Source organism: Miniopterus natalensis, chromosome 18, assembly GCF_054644295.1.
Source record: "Miniopterus natalensis isolate mMinNat1 chromosome 18, mMinNat1.hap1, whole genome shotgun sequence".
Taxonomy (NCBI): Eukaryota; Metazoa; Chordata; class Mammalia; order Chiroptera; family Miniopteridae; genus Miniopterus; species Miniopterus natalensis.
In genome coordinates this window covers 10,336,516-10,357,046 of record NC_142098.1, presented here as the reverse complement: position 1 = coordinate 10,357,046, position 20,531 = coordinate 10,336,516, and the positions used below count along the sequence as shown (strand labels likewise).

The following is a 20,531-nucleotide window of genomic DNA, read 5'->3' as shown; positions in this document are numbered from 1 at the left end:
TAGGCCCCAACCACGTGTTACTCACTGGGTCGTCCTCGTCATGTCGTCCCGTCCCCCCCCCCCCCCCCCCCCCCCCCCCCCCCGCACGCCAGACTGGGCAGGAGGGAGGAGTCATAACAGTAGTAGCCAATGCTTGTCGAGTGTGAACTCGGTGCCAGGCTCTGTTTTATGGACTTAACATGTATTTATCTTATTGAATCCTCACAACCACCCTAGGAGGCAGGTACCACTATTATCCCCAAAGTTAAAATAAGAAAAAAAGCAGAGTGGTTAAGGAACTTGCCTAAGCTCACACATTGAGAAGTGGAACTGAGAGGCAACTGCTGTCCTGGTTTGCCTAGAATTGAAGGGCTTTCTAGAATGTGGGATTTCAGCCCCGGGCAAACTGGGACAATTGGTCACCCTACCAAGTACTGAATCCAGGTGGTGTGGCCCCTAACCATTTCGCTACAGAGGGACAGTTGGAAGACATTGGCTGGATTGGAGGGGAGCTGCTTGTGAGGGAGGAGACACTCAGAAATGACAGGTCTGAACTGGAAGAGGCCCCTGGGCAGTGAGGAGTCATGCCCTCCTTGAGACGGGGAAGGAATCACGATGCCCACGTTAGAGACGGGTGACTGAGGCGGTGAGAGGGGAGGAGCAGCACCAGGTGCCCGGGAGTCACAGAAAGGGCAGCAGGCCTGCCATGTTCTCCACAGCACCTCTAGCTCCAGGCCCTGGCCCAGGTGAATACGTATTTGCCAAACACATGAATGAGCCAGTGAATGACCATTGGGCTCATTGGTCATTGGGCCTGAAGAAGTCTATTGGGCCTCCAACCCTCCAAATAAAAGCTGCTCAGAAGGCAGGGACGCTGAGCAGAGGGGCAGGCACATAGGGAGAAGCCAAAGGGATAGTTCATTGGGAAGAGGGGTGAGCCTGGGACAAAGGTCTCCCTAATACCACCCCCATCCCTGGGACAAAGAAGGCCAAAGTGGGAGAGTTTCATTGTTAAGAGGCAACAAATGAAAAGGCTACTTTTAAACTGTATTCAAAACACATGTCCAAAAAAATCTGGAGGAAAGTTCACCAACAGCTCTTTCACGGCCATTTTCCCAGGGGTGTTGCCCTCAGGGGATTTCATGTCCTTTGTTACATATTTCTACCCTGATGGAACTTTTTATAACTTGTGTGTATTTTTGGTCATCGGAAAAACTGAGAGATTAAGAGCAGAAGATGCCCTGTTAAATGTTCCATCTGGATGCTGTCAGGTCTGTGCATGATGGGACCTGTCCTTTAGACTGAGGCTGTTTCTGGTATTTCTAAGAATTAAGTTACTCCAAATTATAAAAGTTGCCAGTATCTAAAAAAAGACAGTAGGCAAATGTCAGCAGACATCTGTGGACTTTTTTTCCTGCCCAGATTTTGCTTCCATTTGTTCTGCCAATAGCACCCTGAAATACCACTCCCTAAGAAGTCCAGATAATTGTGTGGGCACATGACCCAGATCTGGCCAATCAGAATACTGTGTGTTGAGCGCCAGGGTGATTGGTTTAGGAATGGGCATGTGGCCCCAGGGCCTTTGATGGCCTTTGTTGTAGGTACTGGGAAAAAGGTGCAGCCTCTCCTCTAAGCCTGTAGCAGCAGGACAGCCTGTAGCTGCAGGACAGCCTGCCAGAGAATGAAGTCAGAATGGAGGTGGGGGGGATCAAATATAGAACCTGGATCCAGCCAAGCCTGAAGTCAGCTGCCATGTAATTTTCTGTGACATGAACCAATACGTTTCTGGCTTGGGTGGGTTGGAGTGACTTTCCTGTGATCAAGCATTTTGATAGCACTCAGCCAGGTAAGGAAGTACAAAGGAGGGCTTTCAGCTCACTGGGGGCATTCAGGGATTGGACAGTTTGTGTTCACAGAAGATGCAAAGGTTCCAGGCATGCTCCCAGCAGCCTTCCCCCGGCATTAATCACACCACTTACTCCAGCCTCTTCAGCCAGCTCTTGCCTTCAAGGGCCCCCATCAGCACCTTGGAGCCCTCCTCGCCAAGTTGATTGTTAGACAACCTGTTGGGGACCAGGCATGAAGTGAGGGTTAGACAAGACTGCCCAGCCTTAGAGCCCCCCTTACTCCCTTAGTCCCCCCAGGAGCTGATCCTAGACCACCCCTCCTGTCCAAGCTCCATGGGGGCATTCCTGGATCCAACAGTCAGGCTCTGGGGTCCTTGAGGAGGGGCGCATGGCAGTAACAACTGACCTGGCTAAGAAATGATGCCCTGAGTGAGGGCTGCAAAAGAGGGGGCCAGGGACAAGGGGCATGCATGCGCGCACGCACACACACACACACACACACACACACACACAATGATCTTTTCTGTTCCTTAGTTCTATCTGCACCCCGACACCCATAGCCACTCTGGACAGAGAAAGATTATGATCATGTTACAGATGAGGCAGTCCAAGTCTAGAGAGGCAGTTTCTTGCTCAGGGTCACTCTGAGTGAGTAATAAAGTTGGGACCAAGAACACAGAGCTCAGCCTTCCCCAGGCCACACCCAGAGTTGCTGGGTTTCATCAGGGAGATAAGTGATTGGTTGAAGTCTACTACCCACCTTCCCAAAGCCCCCTCCCCAAGTCCTCTCCACCCCTGGCCCTCAGCTGGCCCATCTCTTCCCAGACCCCTCCACCCTAAGACTCACTCCAGCTCCTCCAGGTTGTGACAGTGGCTCAGGCCAGATGCCAGGTGGGCCAGGCTCTCAGAGTTCACACAGCTGGAGACCAGCCTGGTGGGGGTCAAAGGGCAGCAGGTCAGGCAGGAGCTCTGGGCCTTGGGAGCTCTGAATGCTGATGGCAGAGGGCAAGGAAGTAGGTGGGGAGCAGTTCCTGGGGGATCAAGGGGCGGGGGCCCTCCTTTCCTTCATAAATCTGTCCCACTGTGGAATCAGTAAGTCAAGATATAGCTTGGAGACATTAGCATGGACTAGCTGAGTATTTGCCCAAACTATGATCATCCAGATGACAACTTCACAATTTATGCCATAATCGGGCATCACTGTAAAATCTAGCTAGTGACTGCCATTTTCCATGAGCTCTACACCTTTATTTAAACAACAACAATAAAAGTAGCAAGTATTGGCGAGGTGTTAAAGACATATTGGCAGCCCTGGCCGGTGTGGCTCGGGTTAGAGCATCGGCCCGCACACCCAAGGGTCTCGGGTTCTATTCCCCATCAAGGGCATGTACCTGGGTTGCAGGTTAGATCCCCAGCCCTGGTTGGGGCACATGTGGGAGGCAACCAGTGGATGTGTCTCTCTCACATCCATGTTTCTCTCTCTCTTCCCCTCCCTCCCTCCCTTCCACTCTCTCTAAAAATCAACAGAAAAAATATCCTTGGGTGAGGGTTAACAAGATATATTGGCAGAAGGAGACCTTCTCCTTGATGCAATCGGTTGGATTAACACAGAACTGCCAAGTTAGAAATGCTCCATCTTGCAACCATCATACTAGTATTTGATCGGGCAAGAATTACCAAAGAATGCCAAAATTCCGTGGGTGAAAGTTTGGGGCAGAACAGGATATTTACATAGTCTTAAAGTGGCTCTGTAAGAAATTACTTGTTAATTAGAAAGGGAAAAAAATAATAGCTTTGCAAGTGATGAAACCTGGCAGATGCCACCTTAATCAGGTGCTCACAGTTAACATCACCAGCAAAGGGACAAATAGACATCATGTACCTCCAGATGCAACGAGCCGAGAACACAACAGAACCTCTGTGATATTCCTGCCCAACGTGCAGAGCCTAAATCTAAGCATGAGGAAGCATCAGACACACCCAAGCTGAAGGACAGTCTACAAGTTACCTGGCATGTAAAGGTCATGACAATATCATGAGAGACAAAGAAGGGCTGGGGACCTGTTCCAAACTGGAGAGAGATGAAAGCTAAAGGCAGTGGGTGGTCCTGGATGGCATCCAGGACTGGGGGAAAACTGTAATAACATTATTGGAACAATGGGCAAAGCTGGAATATAAACTGCACTTTAGATAATAGAAGTGTTTCAGTGTTAAATTTCCTTAAATTTCATGTTTTTACTGGATTATGGGAGAGAATGTCCTTGGTCTTAAGAAATTCACTGAAATACTGGATAAAAGGGCATAAATATGCAACATGCTCTCATATGGTTGGAAGGAAGAGGAGGGGTGAGCGGGGTAAGGGTGGAGGGAGGGAGGGAAGGAAAGAGCAATTGTGGGAAAAGGAGAATTTGGGAAAATGGGATATGGAAGTTCTCAGTCTTCTTGCAACTTCCCTATTAGGTTGCAGTTACTTCCAAATAATAGAGAAAAAGAATAAGGTGTATGGAAAAGGGAATCCCTTCCTTGTCTTGTGGCCATGTCTATGACCATACACCCTGATGTCATCTTCGGGGCCGAGCTGTGGTCCCAGTCCCCAGGATATGGACACGGAGCTCCTCTGAGCTCAGGGAAGTGTTGGGACAAGGCAGGGCTGCAGAGGGGCCCGAGTGACAGTCTTGTCTCCATACCGGAATTTCTTCAGCTCCGAGAGGGACGGCAGGAAGCTTTGCAGCAGCAGGGAGCTGGCGTGGCAGAGGTTCACCTGGGACAAGCTGAAAAGGGCCAAGCATATTCTAGAGAATTTCAGGCTGGACAACCTCAGAGATCATCAAGCACATGGAGATGGGGAGGCCAAGAAAGGGGAAAGGACCACCCAAGAGCTCCCAGCGAGGCAGGGCCCCCCTAGGCCACCCAGGGGCCGTCCCCCACTGGCCAAGTGTAATTCTCTCCTGCACAAGGAAGCAGGAACGCCAGGGTCTCGCACTGCCGCAGGCTCTGCTCATCCCCATTCTGGCCTGGCTAGTCTTCACATGTGGCCTGGAGTGGGCACCGGCGTGGACCAGAGAACTCAGGGCACAGTCAGTTTTGGGGTGCTGACCTGAGGTGCTGCAGCCAGGCACATGTCTCCATCAGCTGCCTGACACGAAGGCTGTGGTGGGTCTCAAGGTCACAGTGAGCCAACCTGGAGGTAGACAGGCAGCAGTTTCTGTACACCTGGATCAGTATTAGGGACTCAGCCCCTACCTGCAAGGACCTTCACTTGAGGGGTGTATGAATGCTAATCAAATAAAATTACAATATACTATTCAATTATGGGAAGTACTAGGAAGGAGAGGTCCGGATGAGGAGCTAGTACGACGTTGTTCACTGCACAAGGGGACCCAGCCTAGGAGGCGAGTCAGGGTTGAGGTCCAGCTGTGGTCTGTTTCCCAGAATGTATACACTAGGGCTGCATTCATCCATAAGGGTGGCACCTAATTTCCAAAGGAAAGGAAAATGGGAGGACCTGACCATGTCTGGGGGCTCAGAGGAGCCTTCCTGAGGTAGTGGCATTTAACCTAAGACCTGAGGGATGAGAGGGAGTTAGCCAAGTGAGGAAAGAGCAAGAGGGGAAGAGAGGAGAAAACATTCTAAGCAGGGAACCTCCTGTGCAAAGGCCCTGAGGTCAAAGGGAGCGAGGTGGTCTTCAAGGACCTGAAAGCTGGTAGGGAGAACTGGAGCTCAGTCTGGGGTATGCGGTGGGGATGGACACCATGGGCCACATAGAGACTTTGGACATCAAAGAACTCTGAGCAGGGGCATGAGAATATTGGTCAGAAGCAGCAGTCCCCAGCCCATCACCAGCCACTCCCTGGGGGCCCCAGGTACTAGGTCCCACCTGAGGGCCATCGCCTCTGGGTTCTCCTGACGGGGAAATTTCAGCTGGATACAGAGCTGCTGCTGGGTCTCGGAGATGCTGAGAAGGGAAGAGGTACCAGCGTGAGACCCAATGGTCATGAGACGATGGAGAATTCAGAGGGGGCCTCCTCCCTGGACTCACCTTATTTCGGTGATGTTGCCTGAGGCCCAGGTGCAGACTTGTAGCAGGTTGAACACCCCATCTCTGCCCACCCATGGCTCCTCCACCCTGTCACAGAAGTGAACACAAACAAAGGTGGCCTGGGTGAGGTGGGGAACAGAGGAGTGCGCCGAGGGAGTCCTAGAGGCTTTTTGGGATTTTGCTTATTTTAAAACTATAAAATTATACCGCTAGGCATAACACAGGAAATTAACAATCTCATTCCAACAGTTATTGCAACAATGCAAACAGAAAATGTTAACTTTTAAATAACATTTTTAGATTAAACAAAAGGTCCACGTATTGTTACATCACAAAGAGGAAATAAAACTGTGTCTAAAACACGATTCAAAGTTTCTATTTGAAAAAAGGAAAAATATATATGGAGAGAAGGAGAGGGAGAGAGAGAGATGAGGAAGATATATTAAATGTTAATGGTAGTTGTTTAGATGGTGGGATTCCCATGATGGTTTTTATTTTATTCCTTCTTTAGTTTTCAGTATTTCATGCATTAACTTAGATGCAGGAAAAAGAGAGCTGTTTAAAATATTTCTCCTTTTAAAGTTATATTGTGGTTTTTTTTTCAATCCTTACCCGAGGATATGTTTTTATTGATATTAGACAGGAACGGAGATCCAGAGAGAGAGAGCAACACTGATCGGCAGCTTCCCGAATGCCCTGACTGGGGATCGAACCCGAAACCATTCGTTGTACGGGATGGTGCGCCAGCCAACCGAGCCACCGGCCAGGGCTATATTGTATTTTGTTTCAAAGTACTAGCTTCTTCATATGCTTTTGGACTTTTCCACAAATTTCTACAATTAATATATACTATTTTTAGAGTAAGAAAAGTATTATTTTAAAATGTTATTTTGGATGATCCAGCAATTCTGGGTACATACCCAAAAGAATTGAAAGAAGAGATACAAAGAGATATTTGTACATCAATGTCCGTAGCAGCACTACTCACAGCAAGCAAAAAGTGGAAGCCACCCCAGTGTCCATCAGTGGGTGACGGGTAAGCAAAATGTGGCCTGTCCCTAGAGTGAAATAGCCTCAAACAGAAAGAAAACCCTGACACGCTGCGACATGAATGAACCTCTACAACACTACGGTAAGTGAAATAAATAAGCCAGTCACAAAGAGACAAATACTGTACGATCGCACTTCTGTGAGTTCCCAGGCTCATCAGATCCACAGAGACGGAAAGTAGAGCGGTGGTTGCCAGGGCTGGGGGAGGGGAGTGGGGAGTTAGTGTTTCATGGGAACAGAGTTTCAGTTTTGCAAGAACAAAAGAAGTATGGAGATGGACGGTGCTGACAGTTGCACAGCAATGTGAGTGCACGTAACAAGAAGGTCAATTTTATGTTATGTGTATTTTACCACAATTTAAAAAATGTTATTTGGGGGAACACGCAGACTTTGTGCGCCTCATCTCATCACAGGCAGCAATGAGAAGTGACCAGCCCTGGACATGAAGTAGGTGTTTTTGATACAAATATGTAAGTGAAACACAGCCAGCCTTTGATCTAGCTTCCAGTTCCAGGAAAGTCAGGGGTTAGCGGAACAAACTCAGTGATGTGATGAGGAAGCAGCGAGACAGGGCTGGAAAGTGGGCTGGACCACAGCACGGCAGGCCAGTTTTGTCAACAGGCTCTGTCGTGAAAGAAGACAGTGGGGGGATGACAGGGATTAGGAGACCTAAGAGTCATCGCCACCCCCCCACCCCTCATGCAAATGTGGACCTTGACTGCATCCTGGATCCAACAGGCCAGCAGTCCCATGTAGGGACAGTGGGACGTGCTAGGTGGGACTGGGTAATGCGCGACCCTGAGGGATTGCTACTGAGTTGCGTAGGTGTCCTAGTTCAACTGTGATTATGTAGAAAATGTCCTTATTTTTTAAAGATTCATGGTGAAATAGTTGAGTGATATTTTATGAGCTCTATAACTCTAAAAGATTTTGGCCAAAATAAAAAAGGAAAGCAAATTTGGAAAAACAGGAACCATCGTCAAACCTAGGTGATGGGAACATGAGTTTTCAAAGTGATTCTACTTTTTGGTATCTTCTGCCTTTTTCAGGTTTTCAAATGACCCTAGTGAACATATAAACATGCTACTTGCTGTATGTTATTTTTGACCTTAGCTGGGTGTCCTCTGGAGGTTTTTTCCCCTTAAGTCCCCAAGCATAGGCCCCGCCCTGGAGAAGGTGGCTTCTCTGTGTGCCTGAGGGGTTCTCTGGGACAAATGCGCAGGTCAGCTCTGTGTCCAGGTGGCAGGGTTCTGGGTGCAGGAAATGGTCAGAGCCATGATCCTGGGGGGACCCATACTCCAATGCCCACCCCTGCCCTTCATTCACACCATCGCCCCCACCCCCAGGAGCACAGTGGAAGACACTACCTGAGCCTGAGCAGTCCCACTGGCCACCTCACCAGACTCAGGAGAACGGTCAGGTCTTTCAGGCCCAAGCAGCACTGGCTCAGCCTGGGACAGAGGTAGGTTACAACAGAGGCTCTAGTAGGGAGCCCCAGCCCCTCAGCTGCCCCCGTGGGCTGGGTCCAACTCACGTGAGCTCTGTCAGTTGCCAGGCCTGGCTCAGGCCATCGGCCAGTCTGGTCACGTGCTCTGGTCTGAAGCCGCACTCTCTCAGCCTGAGGGCAGAGGCCAGAAGGCACAGCCTGGGTGAGGCCTGTCCACGCTCCCACCAGGGCCTGGGGGGGCCCCTACTGAGTGCAGAGGCCTGGACCAGGGCCTGAGAAGAGGCCAAAGGTGCAGCTCCTGCCCTGGGAGCTTCCAGCCCCTTTGGAGAGACCACCCCCCAAGAAAGTGGTAGAAGTGAGTCACTTATTGAGCCCTGAGTACAGGTCAGGCCCTGTGCCAGCCTCTGAGTGAGCCAGCAGAAGTGCCTGGCTTACATGCAGTATCTCATTGAATCCCAGCAGTGCCATTTACTGGCGGAGAAACTGACTAACCCAAGGACACAGAGCAGGTCAGAAGTAAGGGCAGAGTTGGGTTTCAGTCCTGCTCAGCCTGACTCCAGACCCCAAACCAATACCCTCCCCTGCTCTCACTTTATTCCAGGCTCCCTGGGAGGGAGGAGGGCCTGGGATTCTCTCTAGGGCCCTGCCCTCCAGGTGGGCCCAGCACAACACCATGGGCAGTTCATTCGGACAGAGAGGGGCCACTGCATTTCTCCAGGAGGGGCTGACATTTGAGCTGGGTCTTAAAGGATTGGGAGCATTTCATCTCAGAAAAGGCAGGAGAGAGCATGTCAGGCTGAGTGCCCAGGGTGGGGAAGCTTTACCAGGAGTGAGTGTCCAGTGTACAAGGAGCCATGGTCCCTTGTAGATGAATATGTGCTCTGTGTGTGGTGTGTGTGTGTGGTGGGGTGGGGTATGTGAGTATGTGTGTGTTGTGTGTATAGTTTGTGTGTTTGGTGTGTGTGTGTGTGTGGTGTGTGAATATGTATGGTGTGGAGGGTGAGAAAGAACATGGCAAGAGTGGACTGTCAAATCAGACTGTGAGGGAAAAGACCAGGCTAAGGAATTTGAACTAGATTTGGGGGCAATGGGGAGCCACTGAAGGGCTTAGAGCAGTGGAGTGGCACAGTCAGATATGTGTGTTGGGAAGATCCCTCCAGGTACTGTGGGGGTGAATGGATTGGAGGAGGCCTGGCCAGGGCCAGTGGATCGGTTTGGAGGCCATGATCACAGCTGAAGTAAGACATGTAGAGGAACTGACCCAAGGCAGTGGTGGAGAGAGACAGAGCCCAAGGCTCCTGAGGGGTAATAATAACAATAACAGTAATAGCAATAGCTGATAGAGCACTCAAATGAGTCAGGCCCTTTCCAAGAACTTTATTAACTCATTTAGTCCTCACAATAACCCTAAGGGGGATGGTCCAACTATTATCCCCATTTTACAGATGAGGAACTGAGACACAGAGAGGTTAAGTCACTTGTCCAAAGTCACGCAGCTGGTAAGTGGCAGAGGTAGGATTTACCGCTGGGCCTACCTGGAGGGCAGGGCCCTAGAGAGAATCCCAGGCCCTCCTCCTTCCAAGGGAGCTTGGAATAAAGTGAGAGTAGGGGAGGGTGGCTCCAGAGTCCAAGCTCTTAACCATGCTACTACTCAGAAGCCTCCAGACCTATAGTTAGGACATGGCTAAGAAGCATAAATACAACGTGAAGGCCTGGTCCAGGGGCTGGAAGTATGGGGGTACCGGGGGCAGACGAGGGGCAGTGAGCAGGAAGCAGGGTTCATGAGGAGGAGAGGAGCCGGCAAAGAAGGAGGCATGGAGCCTCCACAGGGTCAACCTTTCCCCCTCCCCCACTCCCTCCACTTTCCCTCTCACCCCAAGCCAGCAGTTACCTCAGTGTCTTCCCAGTCTCCTCCTGTTGGGAGAAGTGAATCCAGAAGCTCTGCTCAGAGCCCAGGCTGCAGAGAGAGGGGTATGAGGGAGCCAGAGGCTTGCCAGCATCCTCAGAATCCAGGCACCAGGGGGCAGTGCAGAGAAAGGGGCTGGGGCCAAGGGGCAAGGGAGAGGGGAAGCCATGGAAGGAGAGGCCCTTCCCAACCAGAGGAGACCCCAACCCATCCTGTGAGGCCACTAAAACCCAGTCTTTCCCACCCGTGACCTCCCTGGTCCCCACGGCAAGCGGGGCTCAGAGTATGGAAACTGTGACCCCACATTCAGTGAACTGTGAGGCTCTGAGGTTGTCCCCAGTCGCACAGACAAAAGCCTCTCAGCGTGGGGGTCTTGCTTCCCCCACCATCAGCAAGTGGCACCGCATCTCCTTACTTCACAGAGGCTTCCCGGACACGTGGGCAGGAAGGGAGAGTCTCCATCAGGCACAGGACACTTTCTTGAGAGATGCTGTTGTTACTCAGACTGGAAGAGAAGGAAGGTTCGGGATGGGGGGTGGGGGCAACCCCTCAATGGAGCCCTTCCCAGCCCCCTTGCCTCCCCTCCAGCTGTCGTCTTCAGGAGGAGATGTCATCTCAACGTCCAAGTGTCCATTCTCCCGGTGGAGACGCTAAGGTCCAGAGAGAAGCCAGAGGGGCCCTGTCTCCATATGGGCAGGATAGGCACCTGAGTCCTCGAGAGCTGCACCCTCTGTGCCTACTGTCCTTTCGATCTGGGGCAGGGCAGTGATGAGACCAGGACGGCAGCTCCAGCCCCACCTAGAGCACAAAGCTCAGCTGCCCTGCAGTGGGTTGTATCATGGCTCTGGCTGCCTGTCTCCCAGGTCACTGGGGAGATCAGGTGAGAGTGTGAGTGACTCCCTGGGGACTCTCCCTGTTGTGAGGACATCTCCAAATCCGTGTCCCGTGGATTTGGTCAGAGGAGCTTCAGGGACCAGAAGCCGGAACAGCTAAGATCCTGCATCAACTAAGGATGAATTGCCGTTCCCTGTCCGGAGTCAGCTGGAGTCACCAAGCTTTAGTCACAGCCTCTCCTGGTTGTCTAGTGGGGGCTCTTCCCATGGTGGGGAACGAGAGAAGGTGGAAAAGACCCAAGGTGGGGGTGTCAAGGTAAAAATCACCCCTTTCCTCTCCTCGGTCCTTGTCTTCTGGAGTTCTCTAGGGGTCCCTCAAAAGATACCTCAAAAGCCATGCTCTTGGCCCAGGGGAGCCTTCCACCTTGCTGTCCTTGCGACTGCTCACCACTTACTCAAGAGAACCCGAGATGGGCAACTGAGGCAGATACTTCAGGAGGCACCCGAGTCCATCATCCCCCAGCTGGTTGCCCGAGAAGCTGTAGGAGGTGAGAGGAGGTGGTTGAGGGTCAGACATGCCTCCTCCACAGGCGCCTTCTCTTCAGCGTCGTCACTGCCACCCCACCCGCACAGCACTCTCTGCTGTTACCCCCTTCACATGGCCCCCACCAGGCAACCTGCTCCCGTCCCACCGTCAGCATCATCACCATCATCAGCACCAGCCTCATCCCATTGCTGCTACTTGAATCACCATGTGCCCCACCCCCTCCACCATCATCTCCATCACCACTAGAATCATCACCAACTATCGGTACCACCATCACCATCACACGAGCTCCTGTGTACCCACCACCATCCCCCTCACCAGCACGGCAGTTAACCGGTCCCCATCTTCCCTTCCATATCTGCCGACCACCCCCAGGATGCCGGCGGGCTCTCAGGAGTTAGAGAAAAACCAATTATCTCTTCCTACGCCCTTGGCCCACATCAGTCGGGAGCTGCCATTTTGGAACAAGAGCAAATTCAGGAGAAAGATATTTGGGGGATGTGTTTACCCAACAGAGTTCCTCTTTTAATTTGGGAAGGCAATATCGGACATTGCGTTTGAATACTTTCTTACTTCCCTTCATGGCAGTGTGCTGTGGCTTTCGCTACAGTGCAGACACAGTATAACCAGCGTGCCCTGGAATATCTGATTCTGTCCTGCGTCTTGAAACTCATTTTGTCCCTGATTTTGACACTTCTGAGGCTTGTCTATTTCATCTTTTCCTGAGAAACCATAAAAATTAGTTTGTCTCATGAAGCCCCCTGATAATCTTTAAAATAAGAAAACGTGCCCTCTACAATGAAAAAAACAAGACACACACACAAGAAAAAAACCACAACAGAAAAACTCAAAGACCTATTGCTTATTCCTTTCTTTAAAATACATGATTTTCATCGGTCACATTTTTTTCTTCTTGGCCACACCATGACAGGAATTTTTAATTTTTTTATCTGGCTCTCTCTAACTCCTACAGGTCCCAGGCTGAGCTCCCTAACAGCTGTGAAAAGACTCTGCGCTGTACTAGCTGTGTGACCTTGGACAAGTCCTTGAGCTCCCTGAGCCTCAGCTCTCCCATGTATGAAATGAGGATAACAGTACCTGGGTTTGTTGGAAGGATGAGACGACTACCTAAAGCACGCAGATCCGTGGAGAAGTGCTCAAGAGGTGTTAGCTACCAATGCGGGGGCTGCACTATTTGGGCACCCAAGACAGGTCACATGGATACCACTTCTCAACAGTACGAGAGCTCATGAGCCCCCACCCAACTGGCTCCGGAACCCTCCTCAGACTGAGCCGTTTGGCACTTTTAACCCCCTACCAGGCAAACCAATGGATCCTTCAGGCTAGTGCCCACCAGCCAGCAGAGCTCCGGTGCCTTGATCTACAAGAGGCCAAAGGGCTCCTGTGGCCCTTTTTGAAGGACTCCCCAAATTAGATGAAGGGCACATTTTGAACTAGCTCCACCGTGGCAGGAGTGGGGTGGGAGGGATAAAATGGATACAGGGACACCTTAAAGGTGTCACCCAGAGTCCTGGGCATCCCAATAGCTGGTCCTGAGAGGTGTTGAGTGCACAACACACACACCCCCAGTGCGGCCCAGGTGCGTGCTCCCAGACCTCCCCTTGTTCCTCTTCCCCCCACTTACTCCAGCTGACCAAGGCCTTCACACTTCTTCAGCAACTCGCACAGTGGCTCCACGTGCTTCGGCCTGAGGCTGCAGTCTGTGAACCTGCTGGAGGAGGGGGTATGAGCCAGGGTTGGGGCGTCCAGCCGCTCAGACCCACTCCACCCTGGCATGTCCCAGGTGTGGCCTCACCCGAGCTTGGACTCTCTGGAACTATCTAGCATCCACCACTTCCACCTCCCCACAGCAGATCCCACCTGGTACCCCCCCCCGTGCTCCCTCCTGGGGAGGTGGTTCTCAAAGGGGAACTTGCTGAGATGCAAAGTCTGGGAACTCAGCCCAGACCCAGTGAATCAGCAACTCTAGGGCCAAAGCTCTCCAGGGGTCTCTGACTCAAGCTCCAGTTGGAGAACCACAGCTCTTCCGGTTATTTAAAAAATAATAATAAAAAGATCTTAGAGGGAAGGGGGAGAGAGAGAGAGAGAGAGAGAGAGAGAGAGAGAAACATAGATATGAGAGGGAAACATTGATCTGCTGCCTCCTGCACGTCCCCTACCAGAGATCGAGCCACAACTCAGGCATGTGCCCTGACCGGGAATCAAACTGTGACCTCCTGGATCATTGTGGATGCTCAACCGCTGGACAGATGGCTCTCTTGTACTTAAAAGGGGAGCTTAGGGTTGGAGAGGCGTTAAAGACCCGCTAACACCCAGCTGAGACCTCCTCCTGGTCTTAGACAGAGGGAGTAATGACCTCAGGAAGGATTTAACTACTCTATCTATCTCCCCAACATCCTAAAAATCACCCCACCCTGGACTCTGTCCTACATTTTGGAAACTTCTGACCTAGAAACCATAAAGGTCTTCTAGAGGTCTGGGTAGCGTCGGGCTAGGACAGGAGTAAAAAAAATAACTATAGCTAAGGCCACCTGGTTTTGTATGGCTTGCAAGCTAGGGGCAATGTTTCAAACGACTAAGAAAAAAAAATCAAAAGAACAGTAGTTCATGACACAAACACAGTTTGGCACACAGCCACACCCGTTGTTTACGACTTGTCAGTGCTGCTTTTAAGCTACAACAGTAGCTGCGCTAGAGACCATATGGCCTGCAAACCGCCAAATATTTATCATCTAACCCTTCACAGAGAAAGCCTGTCTGCCCCTGGGCTAGGAGCACTGCAGGACGCCTGGGTTCAAGTCCCAGCTGCACTCCTCACCACGTGTGCGATGCACAGGGACCACAGCTGTGAGGCTTATACAAGGTGACGTGTATAAGGCTCTCAGGATGGTGCCTTGCAGCCCTGGCCAGGTAGCTCAGTTGGTTAGAGTGTCATCTGATACACACCAAGGCTGTGGGTTTGATCCCCGGTCAGGCAAAATATAAGAATCAACCAATTTGTGCATAAATAAATAAGTGGAACAGCAAAGCAATGTTTCTCTCTCTCTTTCCCTTCTCTAAAATCAACTTTAAAAAAAAAGAATGATGCCTTGAGGGGCTCAACAAATTTTTGCTCTTCTGTTTATTATTTCACAGCTGAGACTGTGAAGGAGCAGCCAGACGGTCTGGTCCAAGGCCTCTCGGGGAGCAAGTGGTAGAAATATTATCTCTGTATCCAGAGGTCACTCTTCTGCTCCATTATTCTACCTCCTGCCTCCCGTGCAACACCCGCCCCCCTCTCAGCTGGGCAACTGCAGAGCACTGGTCTAGGAGTCAGCAGGGGATGGACACTCATGCCTTACAGGTTGTCTCATTTAATCCTTGCAAACGCCCTGCAGCATGGGGTCCCCCTTCTCCAGCTGCACAAGCTGAGGACCAGAGAGGTTAAGGAACTTGCCCAAAGCCCCAGGGCCTCGTGGAGCTGGGATTAAAGCCTGGGGGCAGGTTGTGAAGTCCTTTTTCTCGAGTTCTCAGTTCTGGGCCAGTCTGATGTGCACTCCTTTGCCCTTGACAAAGCCGAGCGCTCCTGGGAGCCCTGCTTCTTCATGTTGGAGGAAACAAGTCCCCTTGCAGGTCCTTCTGTGGGAGCGCTCTGCACATCCTCTGCTGTCTATCCTCTGGCCATCACGAGGCAGGTCTGCTGGTCCCCAATACCCACTGGCTGCCAGGGCTTGGCCCAGGGGACTTACCCACAGCATCTGCCTTTCTGCTCCTCGCTAGACCTGAAGTGCAGGGTTGCATCATCCAAGGACCTGGAGCACACAGTAGCTCAGTGAGCCACCCTTGACCGCAGCCTCAGGATGCCCCAGGAGGCACCCCTCCTCCAGGAGCTGAGCCTCTGACCTGGGTCCTATTGCCTCCATCCTACCCCTCACGCCCACCAGACTTCAACCACAACCCTCCTAGACTGGCCCCAGCAGTCCCCGGGCAATGCCCACCTGAGATCCACCTTCTGAACTCGTGGGCACAGGCTGAAGAGGTGAGCCAGCAGGAAGGGGCTCCCCGGGGGCAGTGGTGTCTGGCTCAGCCTGAGAAGGAAAGGGGCAGGACCCCAAGTGAGCAAGTTAGAGCCAAGCAAGATCAGTGGGCAAGGAGCAGAGATAGGCTGGAGGGGAAGGAAGGGGGTGGGGAGGGCTGGCAGGTCCGCTCAACAACAGGAAGAAGGCAGGGGGACTCAAGAGGGACAAATAGGGGCTTAGGGTCAAGCAGACTTGGGTGTGAGCCCCAGTTCTGTTTACTGGATGTGTGTCCTTGCATGAGTCATTCAAGCTCTCCGAGCCTCAGTTTCCCCACCTGGACAACAGGACTCTACTCATGGTATACCTTCCTCTGCAGGTGTCGTGAGGATTTGATCACATCAAGTGCGCACACTGCCTCGCCAGCTCCCATGCTTGTTATTAGTATATTGTTTCTCCCTCAAGCACAGACTTAGCAGGAGAATCTTGTTGACAGGGAGTAAGATGCTGTGTCTCCAGCACCCCAAACAGTGCCCCCCACTGTCTCCAGCACCCCAAACAGTGCCCCCCACTGTCTCCAGCACCCCAAACAGTGCCTAGCACACAAGCACTACAGACTGAGCAATACAAAGCGTAAGTCCTGGTGACAGACTGGCCACCTTGTTCCAAAGACAGATGCTGTGCGACTTGGGCATAGAGAAGTCCCTCTCTGGCCTGAGGATTTGCACCTGTTCATTTTAACCCACTATCTTGTGTGTCCAAAGGAGCCCTGCCTGACAGGGTAGACCAGAGTGGGTACCGTGGAGGCTGAAGAGAGCTCTGTCACATTTGCCCACCTCTGGAAAGCCACTGTGCTTCCCTCCCTCCCACCCTCCCTTCCCACAGGATCAGGCTGATGGAGATCCTGGATGTGACATGAGCAGTCTCAGGTGTCTCAGAGATCCTTAGCATCAGAATTTATGTTGCTGCTATTAATGATATGATTTAATTTCCTGTTGTATTTTTCCATCTCAGCTGCAGCCTTTCCCCCTGCTAGAAAAAGGTTTAAAGTAAACCATTTTTAAATTCTAACCAGTCTGAGCTGAAATTAGAAAACAGAATTTTAAATACTTTGGGAGATGCTGCTAAATTTCCTTTTTAGGAACTTGCACAGTGACCTTTAAGAAATGGTGTGTGGCTTATGCATGACCTACATCTGGAGAGTCCCTTTCCAGAAGCTGGTGACTTTTCCATGGGTGGGGAGAAGTCTCATAGCCCACCTGTCACAGGCCTTTTAAGCTTCAAGGTGCTTTTAAAGCAACTGTCCCTGGGGGAGGGGGTGGGGAGTATTAATCCCATTTATCAGATGAGAAAACGGAGACCAGAGGGGTCAAATAACTCCCCCGAAGGCTCATAAAGTGTAAGGAAAGAGCTGGAAGCAGACTCGAGCTCCCAGTTGTGACAGATAAAATGATAACATTGCTGAAGAGAAGGAGGGGGGGAGGGGATGGCTTCATAATGCAAGAGCCTCGGGCTGCACAGAAAAATGAGGAAACGGTCTTACTGCAGGCGGCTCAGCTGGGGGAGCCGGGGTAGGTGTCTCAGCAGGGTGTCCAGGCTCTGGTCACTCAGCACCACGCAGGACAATCTGTGAAACAGAACATCTGAATGAAGTGGGGAAGCCTTGGGGACAGCTAGGAGCGTGGCCGAGCAGCCAGAGCCTTCTGGGGATGGGTCCTAGGCCAGGGCTGTGCCCTAAACATTCCCTCTGAACACAGGTCCCTCACTTATCACCGAGGCTGGAGGAAGAGGAAGGTCATATACATTTGGGAAATGCTAGGTTTCCTTTGACTTCTCAGAGGAGTGTTTTTTGCAACTATGGCTGCAGTGCTAAAAAACAGAAAACCTGAACCAAAACCAAAACCAAAACTACTGGAAGCACCTGGATGTCTATCTAGACTCTAGGGGGTGGGGAGTGGGGGTGGCTGAATAATTTGTGGTACATGCAAACTGTGAAGGGTTAGTATTAAAAGGCACAAATATAAAACATGGTGTAAAAACATGTAAACGGACAACTAAACATTGTTGGGATATTTGATGATTTTAATATGTCATAAAATAATTATATTATTTTATATTAAATACTTTGACTAAATTTAGTTTTAAATCCTAGCTCTGGAAACCATTTTCTCTCTCTCCCTCTCTGTCTCTCTCTCCTCTAAGAGACCTAACCTTTCCCTCAGATAATCAGCAACCTCCGGGGCGGCAGAAGACAGTTGCCCAGACCTTTGTCAGGCTACATTTCACCTCCTGGGCCCTAAGGTGGAATGAATCCTCTGGCTATTTTCCCATGAGATCGGACAGGAGGACACTGGAAAAGACCTCAGAGCTGTCCTCAAGGCCCAAAGAAATGATTCATTACCCTTACCTCATCTCTGCCAACCAATCAGCTCCCAGCACAACCGAAACCCCTAACCCTCCGCATCTTGTGACTTTGTCCCATAGAATCTGTAACCTATGTGCCATGGGGAGTTCTGCTTTTGAGCTTTAGCTTTGCGTTCTCCTGGGTAACGCCATTCACACCAAAATAGCTAATTGTTCCCCCCTGCAGTTCTCCGTGTCTAGTATTTGATTCTACTAGCACCGGATGGACGAGCTCTATCTGTGCTGTAACAATATTGATTTTGTTAAAAAAATATAGAGTACTTATCTTTTAGCTATGCATACTGAAATATCTACGGATGAAATGATCAGGTGCCTGGGAACTTCTTGACGTGTGTGTGAGTGCATGTGTGTGTGCACATGTGTGTGTGAATATGGGTGTGTGCGTGCACACACATGCATTTGTGTGTGTTGAGGCCATGGAGTGATAAAGTACTGAGGTAGGTGGAGGGGGAACTAAAGCTCCATTACACTGTTCTCTCTGATTTTATATATGCTTGATAATCTCCATAATAAAAGTGTTTTCATTACTAAGGCTTCTATCTATCAATGGGTCAGGGAACTCCCATGGGGTTGGGCTGTGGGGTCTGGTGGGAAGGAACCAAGAAGGAGTCACCTGGGCTCTAATGAGGACACCCTGCACCCCCCACCTCCATCCCCACCCCCACCCCCACCCCTGCACACCCCAGGTCACTTCGTAGATTCCCGAATTGTGCCCTCTGGGACTGTGGCCTCCTTTCTTACTTGATTTCCAGGGGCCCTGGACACTTCTCCAGGGTCTCACAGAGGTGGGTGAGGCTCAGGGGCTCCAGCTGACACTCCCTGAGGCTGAAAAGGGTCAGTGGGCAGGGCAGGGGGTCAGAGAGGGCTCAGGGCCCCTGTCCAGCCCCCAGGGGCTCTCCCCTTCTCCCAAGAGCCCTCCTCCCCAGGCTGCAGGCTGCAGGCTGCAGGCTCCTCTCTCACAGGGCATACTCTCCACCCCCAAGTCCCCCAGAGCCCCCATTCCCACCACTCTGACCCTGTGAGTGCCCAGCTGCCCTCCTCCAGCCCCCACGTGCTCCCCACTGAGTTCTGCCTGAGTCCGAGCCACCACCACTCACCTGGGCAACTTTAACACCCTCCCGCCTTCCCCACCAGTCTCCCTCCAGTCCTTTTACACCCTGCCAGTGTCTTATCTTTTAACAGGGCAAGTCTGACCAAGCCTCTCCTGTGCTGGAAACCCCTTAGGCTTAAAAGCAAAAGCCTTTTCCATGGCCTCACTCGCCTCCACACTCCCTGTATATGCTACAGCGACGTTGAAATGCTGCCCAAGAGCCCAGCTTCCACTCCTCCGGGCCTCTGTATAGCCGACCTGCCTGGACACCCTCCCCCTCTTCACAACAACCCTGTTCAGCCCCAGCTTGGGCATCTCTCCTCTTATGTGAAGAAATCAAGGCCTGAAGAGGAGAGGGGCCCAGCCAGGGTCTTGAAGCCCCCCCCCCCGCCCCCGTGGAGCTGGAAGCCTTCAGAGAAATCAACGTGGAGTTGGAATGAGGGGCCCACAGCCCTGTCACCAGTCCCCATACTCACTCTCTCTCTTTCCCCTTCTCTCAAATGCTCTTTCTCCTCTCTCCCAGTCCCCAGCCCCCCCAGGTGCTCCTCACTTCCTGAGCCCTTACCCCATTGTGGTTACCCCCAAATAAGAAGTGGGTAAAATGGTACCAGAAGCTCCTGGGGACGCAGCGCTGACCGAACCCCGAGAACTGGGCTCCAGCGGGGACCCCTGGCAGAGAGCCACCTGCTGACAGATGCCTTGGGGTGGGGAAACATTTTGTGAGGAAAGTTTAAATCATCCACATTGGAAGACGAGATTCATCAGTCAGGGCTGGGAGGGGCCCTCAGGACAATCAAAACCCCTCACTGTACAGACGGGGAAACTGAGGCAGGGAAGGGAAGCCACAGTGAGAAAGACAGCAGCTTACACCTGTCCGGGGGGGCGGCACCTGACAGGTTAGGGGGGCAGGACAGAGCCCCTCCTCGCTCTGATCACTGATGTGGCCCTCACATGACTTCTGTCTCCCTGTGCCTCCATTCTTTTGGCCTCAAAACCCCAGAGGGTCCACAGAAATAGAGACCCTAGACCAGGAAGCAAGATCACCCCAGCCTTGAGCCAGCCCTGGTTCAGACAGCCACCTGGCATGGTGACGCTGTTGCCTGCCACGTCAGCCCGGATGCCCCACATTAGATGGCTCTTGTGCTTGCCAACCTCCCCGGTGAGGCCGAGGTGCCCCACCAGGGGGCAGCAGGAAATACCCGCGGAGAACTAGCAAAGATATGGAAACTTTTTCAGAGCACCAACGGTTCTTGGCTTCTCAAATGTGACCCTCAGAGTGTGAAAGAGCAGTGACTCATATGATTCTGAGTGTGCAAAGGTCTGAAAAAGTCCCCAAGACAGAGATACAGTTTC

General features: G+C 51.6%; 1 protein-coding gene across 11 annotated transcripts in view; it reads right to left on the bottom strand.

The window, feature by feature from the left end:
- NLRC5 (NLR family CARD domain containing 5) overlaps positions 1-20,531 on the bottom strand; it is a 50,671-nt gene that overhangs the window by 7,662 nt on the left and 22,478 nt on the right. For 2 of the 11 annotated variants that reach the window (XM_087827310.1, XM_016221079.2), the window contains exons 20-36: positions 19,787-19,876; positions 18,830-18,913; positions 17,208-17,291; positions 15,647-15,736; positions 15,398-15,460; positions 13,294-13,380; positions 11,557-11,640; positions 10,684-10,773; positions 10,254-10,319; positions 8,450-8,533; positions 8,283-8,366; positions 5,866-5,952; positions 5,704-5,781; positions 4,924-5,007; positions 4,514-4,597; positions 2,674-2,757; positions 1,959-2,042 (exon numbers count right to left, since the gene is read on the bottom strand). In XM_087827310.1, coding sequence (XP_087683436.1) covers positions 1,959-2,042; positions 2,674-2,757; positions 4,514-4,597; positions 4,924-5,007; positions 5,704-5,781; positions 5,866-5,952; positions 8,283-8,366; positions 8,450-8,533; positions 10,254-10,319; positions 10,684-10,773; positions 11,557-11,640; positions 13,294-13,380; positions 15,398-15,460; positions 15,647-15,736; positions 17,208-17,291; positions 18,830-18,913; positions 19,787-19,876 — 1,407 coding nt within the window. The remainder of the gene's footprint in view (positions 1-1,958; positions 2,043-2,673; positions 2,758-4,513; positions 4,598-4,923; positions 5,008-5,703; positions 5,782-5,865; positions 5,953-8,282; positions 8,367-8,449; positions 8,534-10,253; positions 10,320-10,683; positions 10,774-11,556; positions 11,641-13,293; positions 13,381-15,397; positions 15,461-15,646; positions 15,737-17,207; positions 17,292-18,829; positions 18,914-19,786; positions 19,877-20,531) is intronic. The other 9 variants (XM_087827301.1, XM_087827303.1, XM_087827302.1 and 6 more) reach the window with 9 other exon arrangements.